Source organism: Vicugna pacos, chromosome 3, assembly GCF_048564905.1.
Source record: "Vicugna pacos chromosome 3, VicPac4, whole genome shotgun sequence".
In the NCBI taxonomy this organism is placed as follows: Eukaryota; Metazoa; Chordata; class Mammalia; order Artiodactyla; family Camelidae; genus Vicugna; species Vicugna pacos.
This window is the reverse complement of record NC_132989.1, coordinates 73,231,345-73,253,841: the sequence shown is the minus strand read 5'-3', so window position 1 is coordinate 73,253,841 and position 22,497 is coordinate 73,231,345. Positions and strand designations below refer to the sequence as shown.

The following is a 22,497-nucleotide window of genomic DNA, read 5'->3' as shown; positions in this document are numbered from 1 at the left end:
TGTCCTTCCCAGGCAGCTCATATTTGGTGAATGAGCAAGGTGGAGCCCAAAGGCCTAGCCATCCCTGCCCAGGGTGGCACAACTCTGACACGTTGGGGGAGGCATGATCAGGCCCGCATCACAGTCTGGCTTTACTCTCTGCTCAATCTTCTTTCCTCCTCCTACTTTTCACTGGTGGTGATCTCTTAAGAAACATCCTGAACCCAAATTTGTCTCAGCATCTACTTTCAGGGAACCCAACCTACTGCAGGCTATATGCTGGGAGGTCAAAGGAGGAATTTGCGAACTAAGTAATTTGGAGTAAGTTATTTCACTCTCCCGAACCTCCATTTCCTCCTCAGTAAAACTGAGACAACAACCTTCGCCTCTCAGCTTGTGTGAGGCTGAAGTGTGCTCAAGTGTGCAAGTCACCTGGCACATTGCTTGGCATATAACGTTGAAAAGGGAACCTCCCTCAGAAATAGACAACTTCCCACACCAACACAGCTTTGTGAGTGCTCTGCTGAGGCAGGAGAGCTGCGTGTTCAGTTTTCTGGCCATTTCACTGATGGTGATTATAACAGCTAATTCTTACATAGTGTACAATGTGAGCATCTTCATATATTAACTCCTTTAACCCACAAAATAATCCAATGAGGAAGGTATTGTTCCTAGTCCCATTTTACAGATGAGGAAACCGAGGCACAGAGAATAGGTCACAAACTGTTCTCAGGTCCCAAAGATTGGAAGTGGGACAGCTGGGCTTTGAATTCAGGAACCTGGCACCAGGATCCGTGCTCCTGCCCACTAGAGTATACTGCCTTTGGGTTGAACTTTATTGCACAAAGAACTTGATGAAGATTAAAGCAATCTTGCCTCTAACCCTCCACTTCTTCATGACACCATTCCAGAACTGATTTTTCCAAATAGTAGAGAAAAGGATTAGGAAGAGGTCACTTGCCTGCTGATGGGCTGAGGTTCATTAATCTTTTCTGACCTCAAAGGAGGGAGAATCCGACAACTGCCTCTCCCACAGGTCAAGGCCCCCACCAAGGGGAACCAGTCTGGAAGAAGGTATGAGGGCAGGAGTAAGACGGTGACAACGGCAGCGTCCTTGCAAAATTTCAGGTATTCACAAATAATTAACACAGCTTTTTCAACATGCTTTTATTTGCTTAAATTAACAAAACACAGGTTATAGCAATGCTATTTTCAGGTAAACTGCTTTTTCTCTGAAGCAGAAAGCAATATTCACAACTTGGGCTGCTACACACTTGGAGTTTTAGTTTTAAATAGCGAGCCAGAATTCTGTACAAAATCAACATTTGGTGTAATATTGTCCAAATATGTGAAGGATTTTAAATGTTAGCTCTGTTACATTTTGTTCTAGCAAAGCAGACAAAGATCGTAATTCCAAACACAATGTTAATATTTTATTAAATGCCTTCAGGGCTTAATAAATACAGTATGCACATAAGGCTGTCTCATGCAACTACTCATATACAAATATACCAGTTACCCGTGCAGGGTCATGGAAGGTTGGCCTCAGTCTCATGGCCAGTGGCAAGTCAAATTGTTAAAAGAAAAAAAAAAAAAAGAGAATGAGTTGAAAGGCAACAAGAGGGGGCAATCATAAGCCTAATAAAAAGGATAAAAGAAAAATATGCTACTTGGCTGGGTCAGCTGGTTGTTTCAAAGACAGTGGTCAAAAGCCTGGAAACCATTTGGTAGTGACCTATACTCAGAGTGTCACAATGTGATATATATCATGCTGTCCTGGTCCCTGGAGTGCTGAGGACCTTTGGATGGTTTCATCCCTTAATTCTCTGAGGATGGCCTCATGACTTCTCATTCAGGCTTGCATTCTGGTTAATTAGCTCATTGAGCAAGGCTGGCCAACCCTTCCTTTAGCACTGTACTTACACATACAGTGTCCATATAATTTATTACCCAAATGGGAATACTTTTGAGAATTAACATGACACTCAGTAATTACCCTGGGACAAGAAATATAAACCAGGGTTGTTGCAGGTAAATCAGGATGTTGGTCACAAACAAAACCAAGGTCTTAGCCTTGGTTCTCAGAAGGTCAGTGCATATAACCATTGGGCTATATCTAATTAAGTCTCTCATACTCAGAGTCAAGAACTAAAATCAGGCTTTAGAAGACATTCCATAACAATTTTTCATTACTTTTCTTAGACCCATTTTTTTCTCCCTCCAAATGAAATTTTACTTGGAAGGCTAACACATAAAACAGATGGAATTTGAGCCACTCACAGTAAGGTGGGCATGAGGGCTGAGAATTTTGCCTTCTCCCCTAGCAGCTCTGGAAGTGCCTAAGAGGGACCTCTGGCTTCTCAACAAACAACATGGAAACCACCATTCTAGACCATACTCTCTCCATCTCAACATTAACTTGTTCCTCAAACACTGCCATATGATTCGTTTTGGGTAGAAAATTCTAGAGCTTGCTATTCTAGGTTTCCTGGCTCCAATTCCAGCTTGGCACACCCAGAACAAACTGGAAATCTGCAGCCTTTGTAGCAGATCCTCAAGGCCTGGCTGCTGAAGGAATGACTATGTAACAGGACCCTAAGAGCTGGACACCTCAAAGACAACTCTGCCAGCCTCTGGGTGATGTCATCGGAGGCGATGATGAGCTATATTAATAGAAATGAATGGAAGGTAAGTTGCCCTTCTGAAGACTTGGCCAGGTTCTTGGCCCAGAATAGTACTTGTAACCGCAGAAACCCACAATCTTCCCTTCATCATCCCCTTTGCAGGTCCTCTGAAGAGGGACAGGGACGGCAGGAGGAAACCCAAGCAGCTTTGGCACTTTGTGGTGGTGGTAAGGCCGGAGGAAGAAGCCTTAGGCAAGGTGGCAGGAGGGACGCATCAGGGACTTGACGAAGCATGTGTGTGACTGATGAGAACTAGATGAGGCTGATGGGGAAGCACCTTGGCTAAGAGAAAAAGCCAGCATCTAGCAGTCAGAGGTGGGCCAGGTCTTCTAAAGATATCTATTGGAAACTTTGGAGAGACAGGAAGCAAGATAATAAACAGTACCTAGCTCTACAAATAAGAGTTGAAACTACCCACAGAGAGGCAGTTTTTAGATAAACACAGACACAGTACCAGAGGATTACTGCTTATGGTCAGTCACACGTATGCGACATCCTGTCAGCACTGCTTTACTCGTCAGAGGCCGGTGCCTACCTGCTGGGCTAAGCCCACCCATTACAGTCACCACCACTCACTGGAATCGTGATTCAAGCATCTAGGAAGAAATAATTAGTCATTGGAGGCTGGCTGTATCTTTTTAAACAGATTAAATGATCATAAACATCATAGGCGTCATCTTCTAGTATAAAAAGTGTGTGTTTATACTGTGTGTGTGCGTGTGTGTGTGTGTGAGCCCCTTGTGAGGCTCTTACAGAACAGGTAATAAGGCCGACGTCAGCAATATGATCTCAAGGTTTCTTGCTTTCTGTCTTAATGAGTCTGAAGCCGGAAGCAGAAATATTTATGGAGTCCCTGGAAGGGGGCCTTGGGAGCCACTATTTTAGCCTAGTCAATATTTCTCAACCCTGGCTGCACATGAGAAGCATCTGGGGCAATCTGGAAAATAACCAATGCTGGGGCTTTACTCTAGACCAATTAAGTCAGAACCTCAGGGGGTCAGGCCCCAGCACTGATAGTTTTAAACAAGCTCCTGAGATAATTTTAATGTGCAGACAACATTGAGAACACAGCTCAGAATCTCTTCCTAGTGATTAGCTGATGTTATTCTAACACACCAAATAAGTTCAAGCTTAGACTTCAAGAAGAATTTCTTCCCCCATCCCCTGCTCCAGCACTGAAGAGAAACCCACCACTCCTGAGGTGACAGCTCTTCCTGCAACTGCCTTATTGGGCATGAAACCTCAGAGCAAGGTCTCCAGGAGGGAGCTCTTCTCAGGGTTAGCTTAACGACACTGAGACATGTCAGGAAACATTTGGACACATGCTCAGGATGCCATGTCTGATGAAGGTAGCAAAAGCTGAACAAGGCGGACCCGGGCAGGAATCTAAGTCTTGCTGGGTTTTCCTTAGTCAGAATTATTCAAATTCTCTTGGAATTTTGTTTTATATATGCAGCAACTGCTTGAGGACATCCTCCTCCTCAATAACTCACCCTCCTGTGTTATTTCTGGTACTTTTGATTATTCAATAAAGGCAACTTTTTAATATACACAGCTACTAATATTTTCAACTATCTGGAGAAATAAAACTTTCACACATTCAGCTAAATGGTCATTAATAAGGTAACGTGTCAAGCACCATATTTTTGTAACTAGAAAGAAATTTACTGTGTATTGCATATTAGTCAATGGAAAACAGAATTTCTAAAAGCACCTCGGCAGCAGCTCACAATTAGATATCTAGAAAAATATGCGCGGTGGATTATACTGGAGAGCCATGAAAACACGCTGAAGACCCTGCGTGTGTGTTAAAAATCAAGGGCCCAGTGAATGACCTGAGAAGTACTTATATGACTGAGGACTCCTTGCTCATTTAGTCTGAGTCATTTGTAAAGATCCGTGCCCTTCTCCAGTCTCCAGCAAATGAGAGCTCATGCGGAAAGCTGTATTTGCACTGCCTAGTTCTCATTTTCCAAGTATAATTTTTAAACCGTCCACTTAGATCCCTAAAAGCACTGCTTGTTTTTCCATTTTCCTCTCCAGTAATTCTTTTAAACTCTCATCTCTGTGCTTGAAGTACAAGTAATCAGAAAAAGAGGGGGCCCGCCGGGCGCTCTGCAGGACCCGGAGGCCGGCACACTCGTCTCTGCGGCCAAACCCCCTCTCCTGGCCGCCCTCTGGCCTGGGGCTGTCCTGCCTCTTCGGCTGGCGGTCCCCTCGCGGCGCGTCCTCCTCCGCCTGCGCCTCCTCCCTGGGGCCTGGCTCGGGCTTGGCCGACAGGTCCTGGGGCGCGCAGAGCGGCGGGCTGCGGGGACCAAGGCCCGGGCTGTCCCGCTCCACCTCGTAGCAGTTGTCGTCGTCGTCCTCCTCGTGACCCGAGCTGCCCCTGGCGCTCTCCCCGTCCGACTGGAAGGCCGGCCCCTTGGCCCGGCGCTTCTGGGACAGGTCGAAGGGCTCCTCCTGCTCCAGGCTCCTCAGGCCCCCCGCCGTCTGCGCCAGGGCGATTCTCCCCCTTCCAAAACCTGCCGGAGCAAAGGCACGTTCAGGCCCCGGGAAACGTTCAGGCCGCGGGAAGGGTAGCTGGGTGGAACCCAGGGCCAGTTAGTGTGGCTTGATTTTACTTTTTAAACATAGATGAATCCCCAGGAAGGCTGTAGAGAGATGAGCCTTGTCACAGATGGAGTCTACGTCGCGGTATGACTCCTTTCAGGGGAGTTTGGCAACAGGCACGAAAAGCTTTGAAAATAAGCACATCTTTAACTTAGTAACTACTGGGAATTTAAACTATAGAAATAGTCTGGCAGATGTGTTATGTATGTCTTAGGATGCTCATCACCACATCCTCAACAGTGAAACTGTGAAAATAACTTATCAATTTAACAATTGAGATTTGTTTAAATAAATAATAGCACCTCCACATGAAGGTATGTGTGTAGAAGGTACTTCTCTATGTGTAGAAGATGTAGAGAGCTACTACTGATCATAAAAGGTATTCTCTATATACTGGATGTAAAAAATATATGTGTTTATCATATATATTCATAGTGTAGACTCAATTTTATCTATCAAAGTGTCTGGAAAGATGTATGTCAAAATCTCAAAAATGATTAACTGTGAGGTGGTTTTTACATTTTTTTCACTTCTAATATATTTCTTCTTTTACTTTTAACAGTGGGCGTATGTTTTACCGTAAGGAAAATATAACAGTAATAAAGATATTTTCATCTTGAAAAAAACAGATATTCCATTTGGGGCCAAGGAGGCCACCCCATCACCGGCCCCCTCAGTGTAGACAGAGTAGGGAAGGCACAGGAGGGTCCTCTGAGGAGCCTGTGTCCCTGCTGTGGGCACAGTGATGTAAGAGGGTCTCGCTTTTAGTTTCAGTTTGAAGACCCTTGTAGGGGTGGACTTTTCAGCAGCCACCAGACACGTGGTAGGGCTCCCCTTGATGTGAATTGAAGGCCTCAGCCAGTGGTGAGCAAACAGTCAGGCCTAGAGGAACAGGTGGGGCGGACTGAAGAGAGAAGTAGGAGGGAGGGGTCTGGGCTGCAGCCAGACCCTGCTGCACAGGGAGAACCAGGTTTCTGGGGTGAGGATGCACAGAGCGAGCTGATGTCCAGTTCAGGGAGGATCTTTTTCATCTGCGTCATGATTTTTGAGCCATTTCAAAAACTAGAGTGAAGAAGTGCTAACACCTTTTATAGATGAAAACATTTGCGGAAAGCCTGTTAACATCTTTCAGAGCAACTCTCATATATAGTGATGCTCCTGATTTTTCCAGAAGAATGACAGTCTCTAGGTGCTTGTTAGGATCTGAGCATCCATATGGGCCAAGTCGTGGTGAGCCAGCCGGGCATTCAGCTGGAGGACTGTCTCCTCATGGCCTTCTATGTTTCCAGCCCCAGCGGCTGAGCAAACTTCACCTGTCCTGGAAAAATCCAGGCCTAACTTGGGAAGTGGCTCAGGCAACTACACATACAAAAAATTGTTCAGGAGAAAAACATTCTCAGGAAAAAAAAAACTGCTTTTGTTTTTTAACCAGAACTTTTTCAGGGCTTTTGTACAAACTCCAGGCCTTGTTTTATGATGATCACAGTTTCCTGTCACCCAGGGTCACCAGAAACTCAGCGGGTGTTTGAGGAATCTGAAAGCTACAATCATTTTGTTTCATGCTGGGTGGGCAAGCATAGATCCTATTTATGAACATGGGTGCCTAGCTGACCACTTCTTTTGTAAAGGGGGTGGGAGAAGCAGCAAATATGAAAAATCACCCTGTGTTTTTACCCAGTGCAGTGAGCACTGGTTTGAGTCAGAAATTCTTGAGTGAGAAACGCTGTTCTGACTTTAGACTTGTGTTCAGCCTTCAGCAGTTTATATAACACCTCTTGGCCTTGGTGTCCTCTTACATAAATTGAGAATAACAAAGTCTGCTTTGTGGGATTGTGGGGACAAGCAATAATAGCTAAGTACATCACCCTTCGGTCATACTGGAGTCAGAAAACAGCAGCCAGTTAACACAATACTGTCAGTTGCACATCCGTGTGTCTTCTCTCCCCACACACAGACCTCCCAGAGGGCGAAGACAGTCTCATTTCCCTGGTGTCTACCATGTCATATAGCGCACTGCGTTGGACAAAGAGCATTTATTGCCCATTTACTGAAGGACAGGCCACTGAATCCAGTACATCTAGAACATAAACTCTACTGCTAAGGGCCCTGGGACCGAGGAGACAAAGGAGGCAGGAACTTTTCATCAGTTCAGTTAGGATTCAGTGGGGGAACTAGAAGTCCCTGCTCTGCTTAAGGGCTGATCAGCCCTACCAAGCAGGAAAACCATCCTTGGGTGTATCTGCGTGTAAACAGGTAGAGGAGACCTAGCCTGCTACAGACACACTTCTGCTGACAGCAAAACTTGCAGAATTGCTTTTCAGAATGCAGAAAAGTCACATGCCCTTTAACAGCAGTGATATGAAGTTGGTACAATAAAGGCTTTGGGGTCACAAAGGTCTATGTCCAAATCCTCACTCTGCTACTTATCGGTTGAGCAAGTTAATATTTCAAAGCCTCAGTTTCCCCATCTATAATATGGGAATAATAGAAGTTCCTCCAGCCCAGAGCTGCTGTAAAGACTCACAGAGACAAAGTACCTGCTGCAGAGTCTGAAACAAGGAACTAATAGTGGTACTGAATGGCATTGTTATGATATTCTGATCTACTCCCTATAATTCACTTCTACTTACTATCTTCAGATATTAGCATTACATTTGCTACAGTAACATTGTCAGCCTGCTCCTGCTACTCTGCTATGGTCTTGAAAATTATGGTCCCTTTTTCGACCATAGGAATAACCCCCCAAGGTAAAGTTCCCTAAAAGCAAGTTCAGCTTCCATTTGTGATCCACTGGCCAGGGACACTGTGGGCTTCCTGGGAGGGTGATTACCTTGAGAATGGAGGCCCCGCTCCATGACCCCGTGCTTCACTTTCATGTGGCGAGTCAGGTTCCCCTTCAGGGTGAACTTGCTCGGGCAGTAGAGGCACTTGAAGGGTTTGCTGTCAGAGTGCAGGTGCATGTGGCCCATGAGGTTGTGCATCCGGTTGAACTCCTTCCCACACAGCTGTCAGGACAGTGAGGAGAACACAGGTTACTCGGAGTTGGGGACACTGCCCAGGTAACCACACCCAGGATGTGAGGACAGACGTGCTGCCACTTTGTTTGGATCTTGGCATTTTTAAGCTGCTTCTAAAGAAAGTGTCCCCATGGAACTCAGGGAGGGGGGCTGGATTGATCCCAGGCCCAAAGGTGGAGCAGGTAGGGGTGGATTAATGAGATTTTATTCCTGTTGTACAGGGATTTTTATACTCAGGGTAAAAATTATAAAGCTATTAAAGCTTTTTTTGAATGCAACCTTTTGAAAAGGAGGAAAGCTGCTCTGAAAAGCAATTGCTCAAAATGTACTTCACTTTAATAATAAGGGTACAATTACTTGTTTAATATTTATGGAGTGTTTATAATACAGAAGGAAGGCACAGTCCTAAGTCTGCCAGGGAATATCTCCTTTAACTCACAACAATCATTTGCAATGGGTGCTGTTATCATCCCTATTGACGGACAAACTGAGGGATTAAGATGAAAGGACTAACCGAGGCACACAGCTGGTGGGTGCTGGGGCTGGGATCGTGAACTCAGGTCCTCAGACACCAGAGGCCACATGGTCAACCACCACACCATACTGGGTCCCCCCAATATAACTCTCCTGTTAGACTATAGCAGGCAGTATTTTTCTAATTTTTTAATTTGCTAATTATTGGGATGGATTTCAGAGTTAAAAGGAATGAAAATACGTGTAAAGGCAGGAGTGTGTCTTTTCTCTGGGTACAGGTTTGAAGTACTAAAAATATCATCCTAGGTATACAAAAAGCAAACATTGGTTATGCATTCTTTTTTTTTTTTCATTCCTATTCCACTCCAATTGCCAATATATAATGGACCACAGCAGTGGTACGTCAGCTTCTTTGGGAAGAGCAGAGCTGCCTTTTCAAAGGCAATGTGTACAGATGCAAAGGGTGTAAATCAAACAGCTGCTCTGGGGGTCTTTCCTTGCTTTTCTTGTCCCCAAACCTCAGCAAAGCAGGGCTTGGAAACTCCAGCCTGTCCTTGGCTGTGCTGTGAGGAATGCAAAGAAGGATTTTGTGTCTGTGCTGGGCCCAGAGCATCAAGGAGGAACATACTCCTCTTTTTCCTTCCCACTCTCAGGGACCCGTGTCATGAGGGCAGCCACATGGAGTGAGAGGCAGAGGGAGAGAGGACTTGGGATGCGGTGTCCCCTGAAGCTGACACCAATTTTCCTTCCTCGCTAAGAGATGTCTTTAGGGCCACTGTTGGGGGTTCTGGGTTGAATTTTTATTAATGAAGGCAATGTTTTCTTCGGGTAGTGATGGAGGTAAGAGTTGAGCCATCCTTGGGAGTATGGATAGACCTAACAACTGTGACCTTGGGAGATTAGCCTAAAAGAATGCTGGGCAGTAAGAAGCCATCCTGGGAATACAAATTTGTCACAGATAATCCATGCATGGATAACAAATGGCTGGCTCTGTACTTTTAAATGATTCACATTTGGGAGTTTTAAGTACTTTTCCCCTTTTTACTTCCTTACAAGCAAGAATGAATTCAGCACACGGGTGTCCCACACGCATTATTCAGAGCCCCTGCACACCACATTCATTTGGAAAAGGTGACCCAAGAGGGGAAAAGCTGAGAGAGTCAGTCTAATTTCAGGAGAAAGCCCCACATGTGGGATGGATACTTGCTTCCTTTTTATTCTCAACAGAAGCAATTCATAAAGACATAACAACCTGTGGCTCAGTTTTGCACATGTTTGGAAGTTCTGGTAGAGTTCTCTTTATTAGCTTAGTTTATCCAGTTCTCATTCTGGCTAAGGAGAAAAAAAAATAAAACTATATCTAGAGATTCTACATTGGGTCATCTTAGAAAAGGCATATCTCATTTGGTTCATGGGAGAGTTCCTGATTACTTGGAGTGATGATGCTGTTGGAGTTGCTGAGCTGAACAGTCCTTCAGGAGACTGCAGCATCTCTAGGTCCTTCAGTAGACTGCAGAATCTCTGAAGGTTCTGCCTGCCTTTTTGTTATAATCCCTGCCTCGTACCAGGCTTGACACATGATAGGGTCTCAGTAAGACTTTGCTGAGTGAGTGAAGGGGTGGGGCACATTGCAGCAGAAGACTAGAAAAGAGCTAAAGGTCTGGGTAGTCAAGCACAAGCCATTTAGTGGGAGAGGAACTAGAGGCTGGAAGATCAACTAGGCTGCTGCACTAGTTCAAGCCTGGACGGGTAGGCCTCCTGGTCCTATAGGCCAGGCAGAGAGAATCAAAGGAAGAAATGGGCACCTTCCTCCTTCACTGGCTCCCAGGGAGGATGACAGTCTACTTTTGGTTATCATCTGTGGTTGCTGAGATATTAGAAGCTAGATTGGTCTGAAAGGGTTTTATAAAGGAGATGAAATTTTAGCCTAACCTTGAAGAATATGTAGAGTACCTTTTGTTTTTGTTTTGACACCAGAAATAACGGTTCTTCATTAAACATTTTCAGATACTTCAATCAACCTTAAACTACAGGCAAGGGAACTGTTATTGTCGTGATAATGATCCACTGCTTGTTGCTGATGCAACTGCTGTGATGTTGGGGCAAGAGTGGATCCTGCAACTCACTCCCCCGAGGTCCCAACCCCCTTCCCCCTCGTCGACCCACCTCCACCCCAGCACACACAGGGGTGTGCACACATCATGAGGTCTCCTGCTGGGTATTTTCCAGATTCTTCCTCATCTTAGACAGGGAAACTTCCATGATCCTTTATCATAGCTTTCTCCTGTTTTTCTGGATTGATTCATTCAGTACTGGACTTCCTGGGGCATTTTAGTGGCGTATGGGGACATCAGGATGTTTTATCATTTTAATAAATGATATTGTTCCCCGAAGTCAAGGCCTATGGCCTCAGTGAAGAAACTCCATTGTGGGACATGGCTGGTCGGCTATATTATCTGATGCTTGATTGGTAAAGGAGACTAATTTCATTGTTGATAAAATTTAATTTTTATATGCCAGAGTTATCCTTCATGGTTCATGGTAGCCTACTGGTAGCCAATGGAGAGCCTTCCCAGGGCCAAGCAACAGCATGCCAACCCTGAAAGATGTTTGGGACACTAAAAGGTGTCCCAGGTAGTCTACAGAAATGTAAGGATTACCTTCTTCTTCTTTATGGCCAACCCCAGTATCAGGCACAGGGCTACACATATAGTAACACTTAATGAGTATCTGAATATATGGTTAGGAAATAAACAACCAAGTCAGGAAAAATATCACTTCCTCATGCAAAAACTCCACAAAGCAGCCATCACCAACTCTCTTCCTTGCTCCCACTAAACCTATACCCACTAGTTTGCAAACCAAAATCCTCAGTGGCAGAAGGATAGAGACAATTAACTCAGGACCTGAAGCACTTGGACACCAGTCATCTGTCAGTAGTAGGTACCCTTAGCCACTTCCTCTCAGCCTCTGACTCTTCCACAAAGCCTTTGGTCCTTATCCAAAACACCTGGCCTCTTCATCTTTCTCAGAAGATTGACCTCACTTGATAGTACACAAAAATATGGAGATACTTTGTGCCTGTGAAATCTGGAGCGGCCCCTCAGTCACTGTTAGTGACAAGGGGCCAGGACAAGAGGATTGAGTCAATTAAAGATGGCACCCTTGGGTGGAGTCTAGTGTGAGCTCCAAGTAGAATCGTCCAGGAAGTAGAGGAGGGGAGTTAGATGGGAAGGAAGAAGAGTTGGGAGGAAGCATCAGAACTTGAGTGTCTTCTTCTGGGAAAAGCAGTCATCTAAAAGGCCCCTTTCATCATAAGATGTGAGACTAAGAGCTTGCCCAGGTCAAGACTTGCTGAATCACTTCCTGCCAAGGTCTGTGGAGATTAAAGTAAGGCTAGGTGCTGGTACAGGAAGCTCATGGAGTGATAAGCAGTCAGATTTCATCTCGCAGGTGGTTGTCGCAACCAGTCCACCCCTCTTGAACTCTTAGCTGCTCTAATGAGAAGGATTAGTTCGCCTCTGACACTAAATATCAGCTTTTCCATCTAGGCCCACTTTTATACCTATTTTTTGAGGGAGGTGGAACTAAAATGCAGCAGAAGAGTGGAACAAATGTTTTGAACTGTCCTTTAAAAATGGGTTGCACAGATCATTAGGCTTTGAGACAGCAGAGCAGAAAGGCGATGGTGAGACCCCAGAGGAACAGAGAACTTATTCCGTTTTCTCTACTGTAAAATGTCGACGATGATCACAGTTTTCACAAAGGTTTTCATAAGGATCAAATGAGATAATTCATATAAAGGGCTTGGCAAATAGTAAGAGCTCAATAAATATTAGCTCTTATTACTATCATTATCATGTACATTTTGCATTCCAAAAATAGAAAGCACTTTGATGATGAGGGTGCTGTCTTTTTAAACGAAATTACGTGGAAGGAATATTAAGGAAGGAACAAGTGAAGAATCCTTTGAGTAAATACCAGCCAGGTTACTTGAGGAATAAAGGAATGGAAGCAGTGGTGCCTGACACAGCCCTGGGAAATATGGATGGAAAGAGAAGGTTCATCCAGATTGCAGGCTTTGAGGAGCTCATCATCTGACTCTCTGATTTTCTGTCAGCCCTTTAAACAGCGGACAGATTCTCTGTCCTCTTATCTTCACAGAAGCTCCTAATTCTGTCCTCCTGGCACCCCATCTCTCCCCGGTCCAGCGCCTTGAGGCACCTCAAGCAACTTCCCTTGAGTCCCAGCGACAGTGCTGATGGCCAGAGTCAGGGAGAAGTCGCTGTGCACAGAGACAGCGTGATGGCAGTGGGCATCCACTGGGCTGGGGCCAGGGGCCCACCAAGCCAAGAAGAGGCAGGCTCCTGAGACAGCGATGCACCAGGAAGCTTGTGTTTTCCTATTCTGAAAGAAAAGGTCAAAGAGCTGCAGCCTGCAGCCGCGGAGAATGGCCTCCGCTAAACTGCCCTTCCCTTACATTCTTCTCTCTCTCTCTTTTAATAAGAAGGGTGTTCCTTTCCTCAAAGGGAGAGAGAGGGAGGGAGGGAGAGAGAGACTGTAAACTGTCCAAAAGGACCGTGAGAAAACAGGAAGCTTTGAAAAGTACAAGAGAAAGCAAGATGAAATCTATTTGCAGGCGGGCCCCTGGGGACATTGCGAGGCATTGTTAAGCAGGCAGTTCATACAGCTATATCCTTCCTTCTGCTGAGGAGGGCTTTGCTGCCAAAAGGCTGCTATCTGGTCACTGCCTTAACCCCCTCAATGCCAGCCTGAGAACCCAGATCTCAAGCACTGGGCCCCAACATGTCCCCACCCAGTTTCTCCCCTGAGGGAGCATCCAAGAGCTGGAGGGGGAAATGGAGCCAGTTTGGCAGAGGTGGTGGGGACTCTTTTCAGGGAGACCTCATCCTTTTCTCTCTGCTCTGCCCTCAGCCTTCAGGCCTCCGCTTCAGGCCAGGCTGCAGATGACCTGGTGATTCATAACACAGGCAGCTCCCGGCTTCACCCATCTCAAAGGAGAACTTGTCCCGGAAATTCTGGATGGCTGCTTTTCCTGGACAGCTTTTCCAAAGACGGCAGCTGGTTCTTTGCTATTATGGAGTGTGGCCACTACAAGGATAGCATCCAAATCAACCCCTGCGTGCTTACGCAGAATCTGGGAAGCATATTTCAGAAACATGGCTTAAGTCTACAGGCGCAGGTCTCTGGATAAACTCCAGCTGGCTCCAAGAAGCAAGGAGTCCAGAAGTCGAGCCAATAGCAAAAGAACCCAGAAGGGCAGTAACTTTTTTTATAAGGAAAAAAAAACAATATAGAATGGAAACCTTTCCTCTCCTCGAATTTTCCATCCTATTGTTAATGCTTAATCCCACAGTAAACGAATGTTTCTGCTTGCTGTGGACAGCTGTTTCCACTGAGCAAGGGCCAGAGAGAACCAGTTCATGTGGCCACAGTGGGAGGGATTTATGTCAGGAAGGACTTTTAGTGGTGAGAATCCCAAGAAATTAAAATCTGTTACTTAAAGACTCTCCTTTTTTTGGCCAGTTTTGGGGTGAAGGAGATGGCCAGCTCTTAAGAGTATGGCTGGAGCAAGGCCTGTCTCTTTTTTCAAGCCACGTCAGTCATGTAAAGGGAATAACTCTTCCCTGTCACTGCGATAAAGCTCAGGTTCAATGGTCTGTGCCATTGTCACTCCAGTGTCACTTTGCAGCCAGCCAGCCTGCCACTCATCTCTGAGGGAGGTGAACTGCCTGGTGATAAGCAAGTGGCCCTCCATTCATCTCCCCACTCTGGACCCCAGCACCTCCACCCAGGGCCAGATTTCCAAGAGTCCAGCACAACACAAACAAGAAGCAAAGTCGGTACGCAGGATGCCATTTGGAGGTAGCCTATCCCACAGTGGGATCTGGAGCTAGTTTACAAACACACAGGGTCCCGTTACATATCTGTAAGTTAAGACATGCTCCAAAATTCCTTTGAAATGAAGAGGGGTGATGGTATGAAGAGGACACCAAACAGGTGGCACTTCACAGGGTGATGGGGACAAAGAGAGGAGGAATCTGGCGGTATGCTTCTGTAATCACCAGGAGACAGAGGGCTCTGATGGGGGTGATTTAACACCTGTTCTTGTTCAGAAATGTCTAGGAATGGAGAAGGACCACTTAAGTTTGACAAACATACACTTTAACATCCAATGCTTTTTGTTCAATGATAGATATACTTTCCTAAGCAGCCTCCGACCTCCTGTGATCTCCTGTGAGGACCTGCCCACTGGGAAGAAGTGATGTTTGCCAGATGACAGGCCATTCCCAGGGCCAGGCCCACCTCCCAGGGGGCGCTGAACTGCATAATTTCAGAGCTGGCATTTCAGCCCTTCTCTTACGGGGTTGGATGGTATGATCAGACATCCGGAGCCTAATCCACCCTCAAGGACAGGTCAGACTGAGTTTCTGAACCGTAAAGGTGACCTTTAGACGTCACCTTTGGACGTCTTGGAACCATCCATGGTGCACTGTCATTGGGGTGAAGGGCAGCCTGAAACATCATGTTTACTTGGCTTCCTACATCACTGGGCCCATCATGTGCCATCTTCTGTGCACTGGTACCAGAGAGAACCCTCAAAATCCTCGGGGATTCCTTGTCCAAGAAATCCTCCAGGTCCCTCTGAGGCCCTTGGCCTAGAGAAATAGAACTGCCTCTGTGCCCCTACATCGCACACAACCCCAAATTGATGAGGGAAGTGGGAGCTGGTCAGCCTGGACCGAGGTGGATTTTTAGGGGACTACAAACTCAGTGACTCCCTTCTTATTTTAACACCTTTACATGCTCTACCACCAGCTGATAAGATAAAAAGTACAGTTGATGCTCAAAGCCCAAGGGTAGACTCAACACAAGGAATGAAGAGGAGAAAGGAGCCCCTGATTACAACTGTATCGTAGGGGACAGTAAGCCCCTGCCAGGCAAGAATGTCTCTGTTAAAAGTGAAGGGTTCAAAGGGCTCAGTGAGGCAGGCAGGAGTCAAAGTTGTGCCTAAAGGGTGGGAGAAGAAGTGGTCTGTGGTCCCCCAGGCTCGCGCAGCCAGGCCTGGCTTCATGGGTGTGCGGCCTGTGCAGTCCTACGCCGCCTTGACCTCAGAAGGGCCCCAGGGGTGTTGTAATGCTCTCCTTTCACTGTCTTAAAATTATGAACAAGGGGCCCCTGCTTTCATTTTGCACCAGGCCCTGTGAATTGCGTACACTGTCCTGCAGGCAGCTTCCTCCCTCTTTAGCTCAGATGACTCAAGATGGACATAAATTGACTTTCAAACCGCGGGGAACCTGAAGGAAAGGAGGGGAAACACAAGCGGGTGGCAGGAAAAGGGCTGGAGGGAGAAGCCTCCCTCCCCCACCTCCGGAGAATGCCTGCAAGGGCCTAGGGAAGCGCTGGCTCCTGACCCCTCTCACCCCGTCCAGGAGTCGCCAGCACAGGAAAGAAGTCCCTTCACAGGGGGTTCCTTCAAGTAGGGGGACACGCTGCAGAGGGATTAAGGCAAGAACAGCCTCTGGAGGCGGGGAACCGGACTTCAGAAACAGGGATCCCCATCAGACACACAGCACAGAGAGAGGGAAAACGTCTATTTCAAACAGAAAGGCTGTAATGATATCTGATCGTGGGGACTTCTCTCTGCTTCCCCCTCACCCTCCTCATGACTGCAATGACCACGCCTGCCCATCCATTCCTTGAATTAAACCACCCAGTCCTGAGCAAGATTCCTTCCCACCTTAGAAGTGGAGAAGGGAAACTGTGGAGAAGGGGCCAGCCTGGGAAGCCGGAGTATTTCTGAGTTAGACCCTCCACACCTTGGGCCTTACAAATCTCCAGCTCACACTTTATCTCAGTGGGTGAAATAAAAATTCCACCAAGTTAATGTGACACAGAGATCACAATGAAGATGCTCCCTGAAATTCAGGAATAAATGGGAAACGTGTTAGCTGACTATGCTCACAGTTGTTCCTCAGCCCAAGCAAACATTTCTGAGGTCACCTGGGGGGTGAGTCTTGGGATACCTGCCCTCAAATTACACTTGTCAGCCCAAGTGTCAGGAGGGCAGGGGTAAGGGAAGGAGGGCAGTGGGAAGGGAGGAGGGCAGGGCTGGAAGCTTCTCTGACTCCTCTCTGTGTTCTACTCATTGGCTGGTAGGGGAAGAGGGCCCCTGACTGCTTTGTTCTAGAACAGGAGCTCTCCACATCACCTTCATCCTTTGTGGCTAAAGGACCTCATTCTCCCAAGGGGCCCTCCACCCTCAGCCTTCCCTGTTGTAGCTGCCTTCAAGCTCTGTGCACTGATTACACAGCAAGACAAACAGGGCGGCTCTGAGGGCTCAGCTGAGCACAGAAGTGGAGGAGAGAGGGACAGGGCAGCAGATGGGCCTGGGGTTGGCTGCAGGCCTACTCTGAGCCTCAGAGGCCCCTCTGATGAGACTGAGTAGAAGGTTCCCACTGGCATTTGCACAGCTCTCTGAGCCCTCCCTATGGCACTCCTCCCTGGGCCCACCGCCCACCTTGCATTTGAAAGGCTTCACGTCCGAGTGGACGATCATGTGCGCCTTGAGGGTTTGTTTCTGCACAAAACTTTTGTAGCAGAGGTGACACTGGTAGGCACGGATGTTGGTGTGGATCAGCACGTGTCTCTTCATGTTGGCCAGCAGCGTGAACTCCCGCCCGCAGATCCCACATTTGTGCTCCTTCACACCCTGGAGGGAGGAAAGATCAAAAGAGCCGAGATTAGCAGGGAACAGGCCTTCCCCAGGACAGCAGCCTTCACTTTCCTTCGGAAACATAAATCCACAAAGAACTTAGTGACAGATATTGAGTTCCAAATGGTGTGGCTACAGCCTTGTTAAATTATTTTCTTAAGAAGTGTTGATTACATAATCTTTTTTTTCTTCTAAAAACCATAAACTAGCCAGACCGTTAGAGGAACAGAAAGCTATCGCTTTGCTGTTCCTGCTGCTGCTGGGGTTAGTTCCACCGTAACAGTTCTCAGGGATTAGTAGGATTTTGGTAAGAGCTCCATGGTCTGGTATGTGAAATGAGTCTTTAATCCAGCTTTCATCATAATGAAAAAACAAAACCTCCTAAACTGATAATATCATTTCCAATAGGAAAACCAGTGTTCTCTTTAGTTCTCATTAATGGACTTGAAAATCCCAGAACAAAAACTCACATCCACACTTTAAAAAATTACAACTTGTTAATCATCTCTTGAAACGGTCCCCTGGGTTCCCACAGGCCATAGTGGCCTCTGTGTGATTTGGCTTTGGAGCCTCCTCCAAACAGCTTCTGTCTGATAGAGAAATTGGTAGAGGATAGCTTTCCGAATTAGAAAACAGGAAAGAAGGAGGTTTTTCTAGGTGCTTTGCTGTTTGGGAGAAGTGTTTGAGTACTTAAGCATCGATGCCCTCAGTTGAAAGCATTTCCAGGGACTCGGCGTGAGTGGAGTACTTCCTAACCCTGACTAACTAGTGCTTCCCTAAAAAGGCCTTTGCAAGAGATCTTGACCCAGAATGATTTGTTGGAAGGAAAACTTAGAGAACCCTGGAATTAAAACTAAGGTTACTACAGGTTTAGAATAAGTCGTTTAGCTAACCACTATTTCCTATAAAACCCACACTACCTGGTGTCCATAGTGGCCTAAGGTGGGAGGGTTTCCAAGGTTCTCTCTGCCTATATATCCATTTCTATAGTTTGGGACACGGTAAGAAAGTATCACTTCTCAATTCAGGTGAGCCCACGGCACTAAAGGGTGAGTTCATTTCTCTGTCCAGCCATTTACTGGCTGCATAAACTTAGAAAGTTCTTGTGGCCTTTCCTGGTGAAGGCTTCCTTCTCTCAAGATGAAGTGGTGGGTCATGAGAACCCGGGGATTCTTTCCAACTGGACTACTGTCTAGTCTAGATAATTGTAGATGAGTATGGAGTTATGCTAATGAATAAATCTAAATTTTAATGTGCTCTAAGAAGATCAATTTTTTTAATGTGTTGCACAGTCAAGCAGTGAGTTTAAAATTATGAAGTTAATGAAAACTATTTTCTTGATGGGCTTTACAATTTGTTTCAGCATCTTTCTTCTCCAGATTGTCTGTGGCTACGAGCCAGCTGTCCTGGGACTAAGCAGAAGTACCTACTTATCACTGTTTTTGGAATTCTCTAAAGAGAATTGTGTCCAAAGTAAAATTCATGTGTGGGTTGGCCTAGAACTCAAGTAAATGGGAGACTGGACACAACTTTGGGAACAAAGGAAGCTGCTATGTCTTTAACAGAATCAGTGAAACCACAGAGAGGGGGCTTGCAGAGTTGCTGAGGTGAAGGGAAGGAGGGGGTGGAGAAAGGGGAAGTCTTGACGGTGTTCAAGAGCAGAGATACTGGAGACAGAGATTCTGGATGACTTCTCCATACCTTGGCGTCTTTAACTGCAAAACTTGAGTCATGATACCCACGGCTAGCACTTTGGGTTGCTGAAGAGGATTACATGAGAAGTAGAGCACCTGGCACATAGCAAGTGCTCAACAAATACTACTTCTCACTGTTTGCGGATACTTTTAAGTAAAATGCATTTTGCTTTCTAATTCAAATGAGACCTGTTTCAGATACCAGGCTGTTTTCTCCACTTTGACTTTTTTTTGTTTTTACTGTCTGAAAGAATTTTCGTATGTTCTAAAATGTATCTCTCTCATTCCTTTTCCACACATGGAGGAGTCCCTGAAATGAGCATATGGCTTCCCCAGTGGCTGACTCTCAGTTTAGGCTCTTTCTTGATGGCTCCTGTGCTAGGCAGGCACCTCCTAGCTGGAAAATGCCCCGTGCTAGGCCCTAGCCTATCAGATGAAACCCACAATGCCAGAGAAGAAATGTTATCCTGGCTGGGCAAAGCCCTCCACTGAACTTTCAGAATGAAAGAATGTTTTAGAAACTCCAGCTTGCTAGAAGTCTCTCCTGCCAGGAAAACCACTTGAGGTCAAGGGGGTGAGAGTAGAGGTCAGTGGGGCAAACTTCCCCTCTCGGAAGCTGAAAGCAGACCAAGCTTAGCTGAGTAAGATTTCAGGACTGCGCTGGGACCCTGTATCAGTTCACCCTGAATGACTCCAGGGCTTTGGTTGCAAACTGGGCTGAACTTAGACCCGTGGGTGTATATTTCTCCTTGAAGACCTGAGTTTGGGAAAGATAAAACCAAACCCGATGGATGAGAAGGCTCTCTCATGCCCCCCTTATAAACCACAGAGCACTGGAACCAACTAGGCAGAGGGTCAATGGGGGAGGCACAGGCCCTACTGGGCCCTCCAGGCTTCATTCCCCTCAGTGCCACCTGCAAATGAAGCAGCTGATGGAGAAAATAAACCAAAAGGTAGACACTGCTTCAGCTGACAAAGACCAAAAGAATTCTCTAGGATTCTCTAGAAGAAGGCTTTGATTAGTATCTCCTAGGAAAGCTGGGTTTGGGTAGATAGGGGCTGATGACACACTCATGCTAGTGCCACGGACGAAGTTTCCAGAAACAGAATTTTAGGGATTCTGAGAGGCTAAGAAGCAACAGCACAAGGACCAGCTGTTCCCTTCATCCTTCCTCACCCCCTCTCCAAACCATCTGCATTATTTATTTCCAGGCCCACTTCAGACTCTAGAAGGCTAGAAGGAAAAGGGCTTAAAGGCTAGTCTCCTCCTTCTGCCCCATTTCAAGGCGAGGAAGGCCATCAGGGCGCAGACAAGAGAAGCCTCCTGCCATGTGAGCGGTGGGGAGCAGCACAGGCCTGCCGGGCCCTCGTCCCCGGGGCTCTGCTTTTCTTCCTCGGGGCCCGGCCAGCCCCGCCCGCTCTGGGGCCCCCGCACTACCTTGTGGGTGAGGGAGTGCTGCTTGAGGTGGTGGGGCTGCACGAACTCCATGCCGCACTCGGAGCAGATGTAGGGCCGGATGTCCTTGTGCTTCATCATGTGGTTCTGCAGCTGGCTCGGGTACTGGAAGGTCTTGTCGCACTCGGAGCAGTTGTACTGGATGGGGCCCCGGTGCGTGGTGAGGTGCCTCTTCAGCTGGGCCAGGGTGGGGAAGTCGAGGCCGCACTCCACACAGATGTTCTCCCGCCCGCTGGCGTGCTTGGCCTCGTGGGCCTTGAGCTCGCTGGGGTAGGCGAAGCCCCGGCCGCATACGCGGCAGTTGTGCGGCTTCACCTCGCTGTGCTGCATCATGTGGCGCTTCAGGTGGCTGGTCTGGGTGAAAGCCTTGTGGCACACTTGGCATTTGTGGGGCCGCGTGCCCTGGTGGGTCAGCATGTGGGTGTGCAGGTGGCTGAGCTGTTTGAAGAGCTTCCCGCAGCGGCTGCACGCGTGCGGCTTGATGCCGCTGTGGCCCAGGATGTGGGTCACCAGGTTGTACTTGGAGGTGTAGGACTTCTCGCAGGTGGGGCACTGCCAGCGCTTCTGCGCGCCGCCCACGTCCACGTAGTAACTGTCGTCGATCTGCACGTTCACGTCCACCCGCTCCACCTTCTGCTTGGTCTCCTCGCTCTCCTGCGGCTCGGCTTTGCGGGGCAGCAGCGGTTCCGGAAGCTGCTTGGGGAGGAAGGTGTGCCGGCTGAAGGGGAAGGGCGAGGCCGAGGGCACGAAGAAGGGGAACACGAGGCCTGGGGGCACTTTGGGGTAGCAGGGGTAGGGCGTGGGAAGGAACGGAGCGGGTGTCGGCGGGGGCCACATGGCGCTGGGCTTCACCGGCTCCTGCTTGACGGCCTTGCCCCCCAGGTGCTCCAGGGTGCGGTAGAACTGGAAGCCCACGTTGCACAGGTCGATCATCCGGGAGTCGTACTTGGGGCGCGGTGGCTGCGGGAAGAGCAGGGGGAGGTCCGGGGGGCGCCGGTTCTTGCTCTCCTCTGGGTGCAGGGCAAGAGCAGCTTCTTCCGCAGGGTGGTTATAGGGCATCTTGGTGGGCATGCTCTTCCGTTTGCGAGACCCTCCTCCTTCAAAGACCCCGGGGAATCCGTCTAGGTCTCCTGGAGGAGGCTCATACCTGAACTGGGAAAACGGCCCCCGGAGAGCTTCCGGGAAAGGGTGTCTTGGGGGAACTTTTCCTCGGGAAGCCACTGGCTGCAGGCCGTGGGGAAAGGAGGGAGCCCTCTTCACACCCAAACTGAAATGCACATCCTCATCTTTGACCATCTTCATTTCCTTCTGCATCCTTGACAATTTTCCTTTAAAGAGAAAAACTTACTGTTAAAAAAAATTTAAAAATCCCCCTTTCCATTAAGGGTTTTGGCTAAATGTCAGTACTAATTTATGAAAAGTAATAGTTGTTTAACACCGAGTCTCATTTTATCCTAGGGCTGTTTAAAATACCACCTCGCCACCCCCCCTCCCCGGGCAAACCTGGTTACTAATGTGGAAAGCACTGGCCCCCTGGAGTGGGGCCCTAGGACTCCAATGTAAATCCACGGTCACAAAATCATAGCTGGGGTCGGGTTGGGTATGAGTGGGCTGGACTGGGAAGAAATCCAAGAACCTACTGAGCCATTATCCCCATTTAAGATGAGGGTGCCAAGGTCCAGAGAGGAGTGGCATGCTTGAGTCCCACAGCTACTCAGTGCACAAGTCAGAACTGGGACACGTTCTGTGACTTTTCAGCCTGAGATGGAATTGTAACTGCCAGTTCATGATATAAATGTCTGTTAGGGTCATTTCTTCTCTGAGTGAACTGATTTCCACCGCTTCT

At 47.5% G+C, this 22,497-nt stretch overlaps 1 protein-coding gene across 5 annotated transcripts in view; it reads right to left on the bottom strand.

The window, feature by feature from the left end:
* Window positions 1-1,151: 1,151 nt before the first annotated feature.
* ZNF366 (zinc finger protein 366) overlaps window positions 1,152-22,497 on the bottom strand; it is a 269,574-nt gene continuing 248,228 nt past the window's right edge. For all 5 annotated transcript variants that reach the window (XM_072958546.1, XM_072958547.1, XM_031675079.2 and 2 more), the window contains 4 exons: window positions 20,634-21,979; window positions 17,307-17,498; window positions 8,104-8,278; window positions 1,152-5,185 (listed from right to left, as the gene is read on the bottom strand). In XM_072958546.1, coding sequence (XP_072814647.1) covers window positions 4,662-5,185; window positions 8,104-8,278; window positions 17,307-17,498; window positions 20,634-21,979 — 2,237 coding nt within the window. In that variant the 3' untranslated portion in view covers window positions 1,152-4,661. The remainder of the gene's footprint in view (window positions 5,186-8,103; window positions 8,279-17,306; window positions 17,499-20,633; window positions 21,980-22,497) is intronic.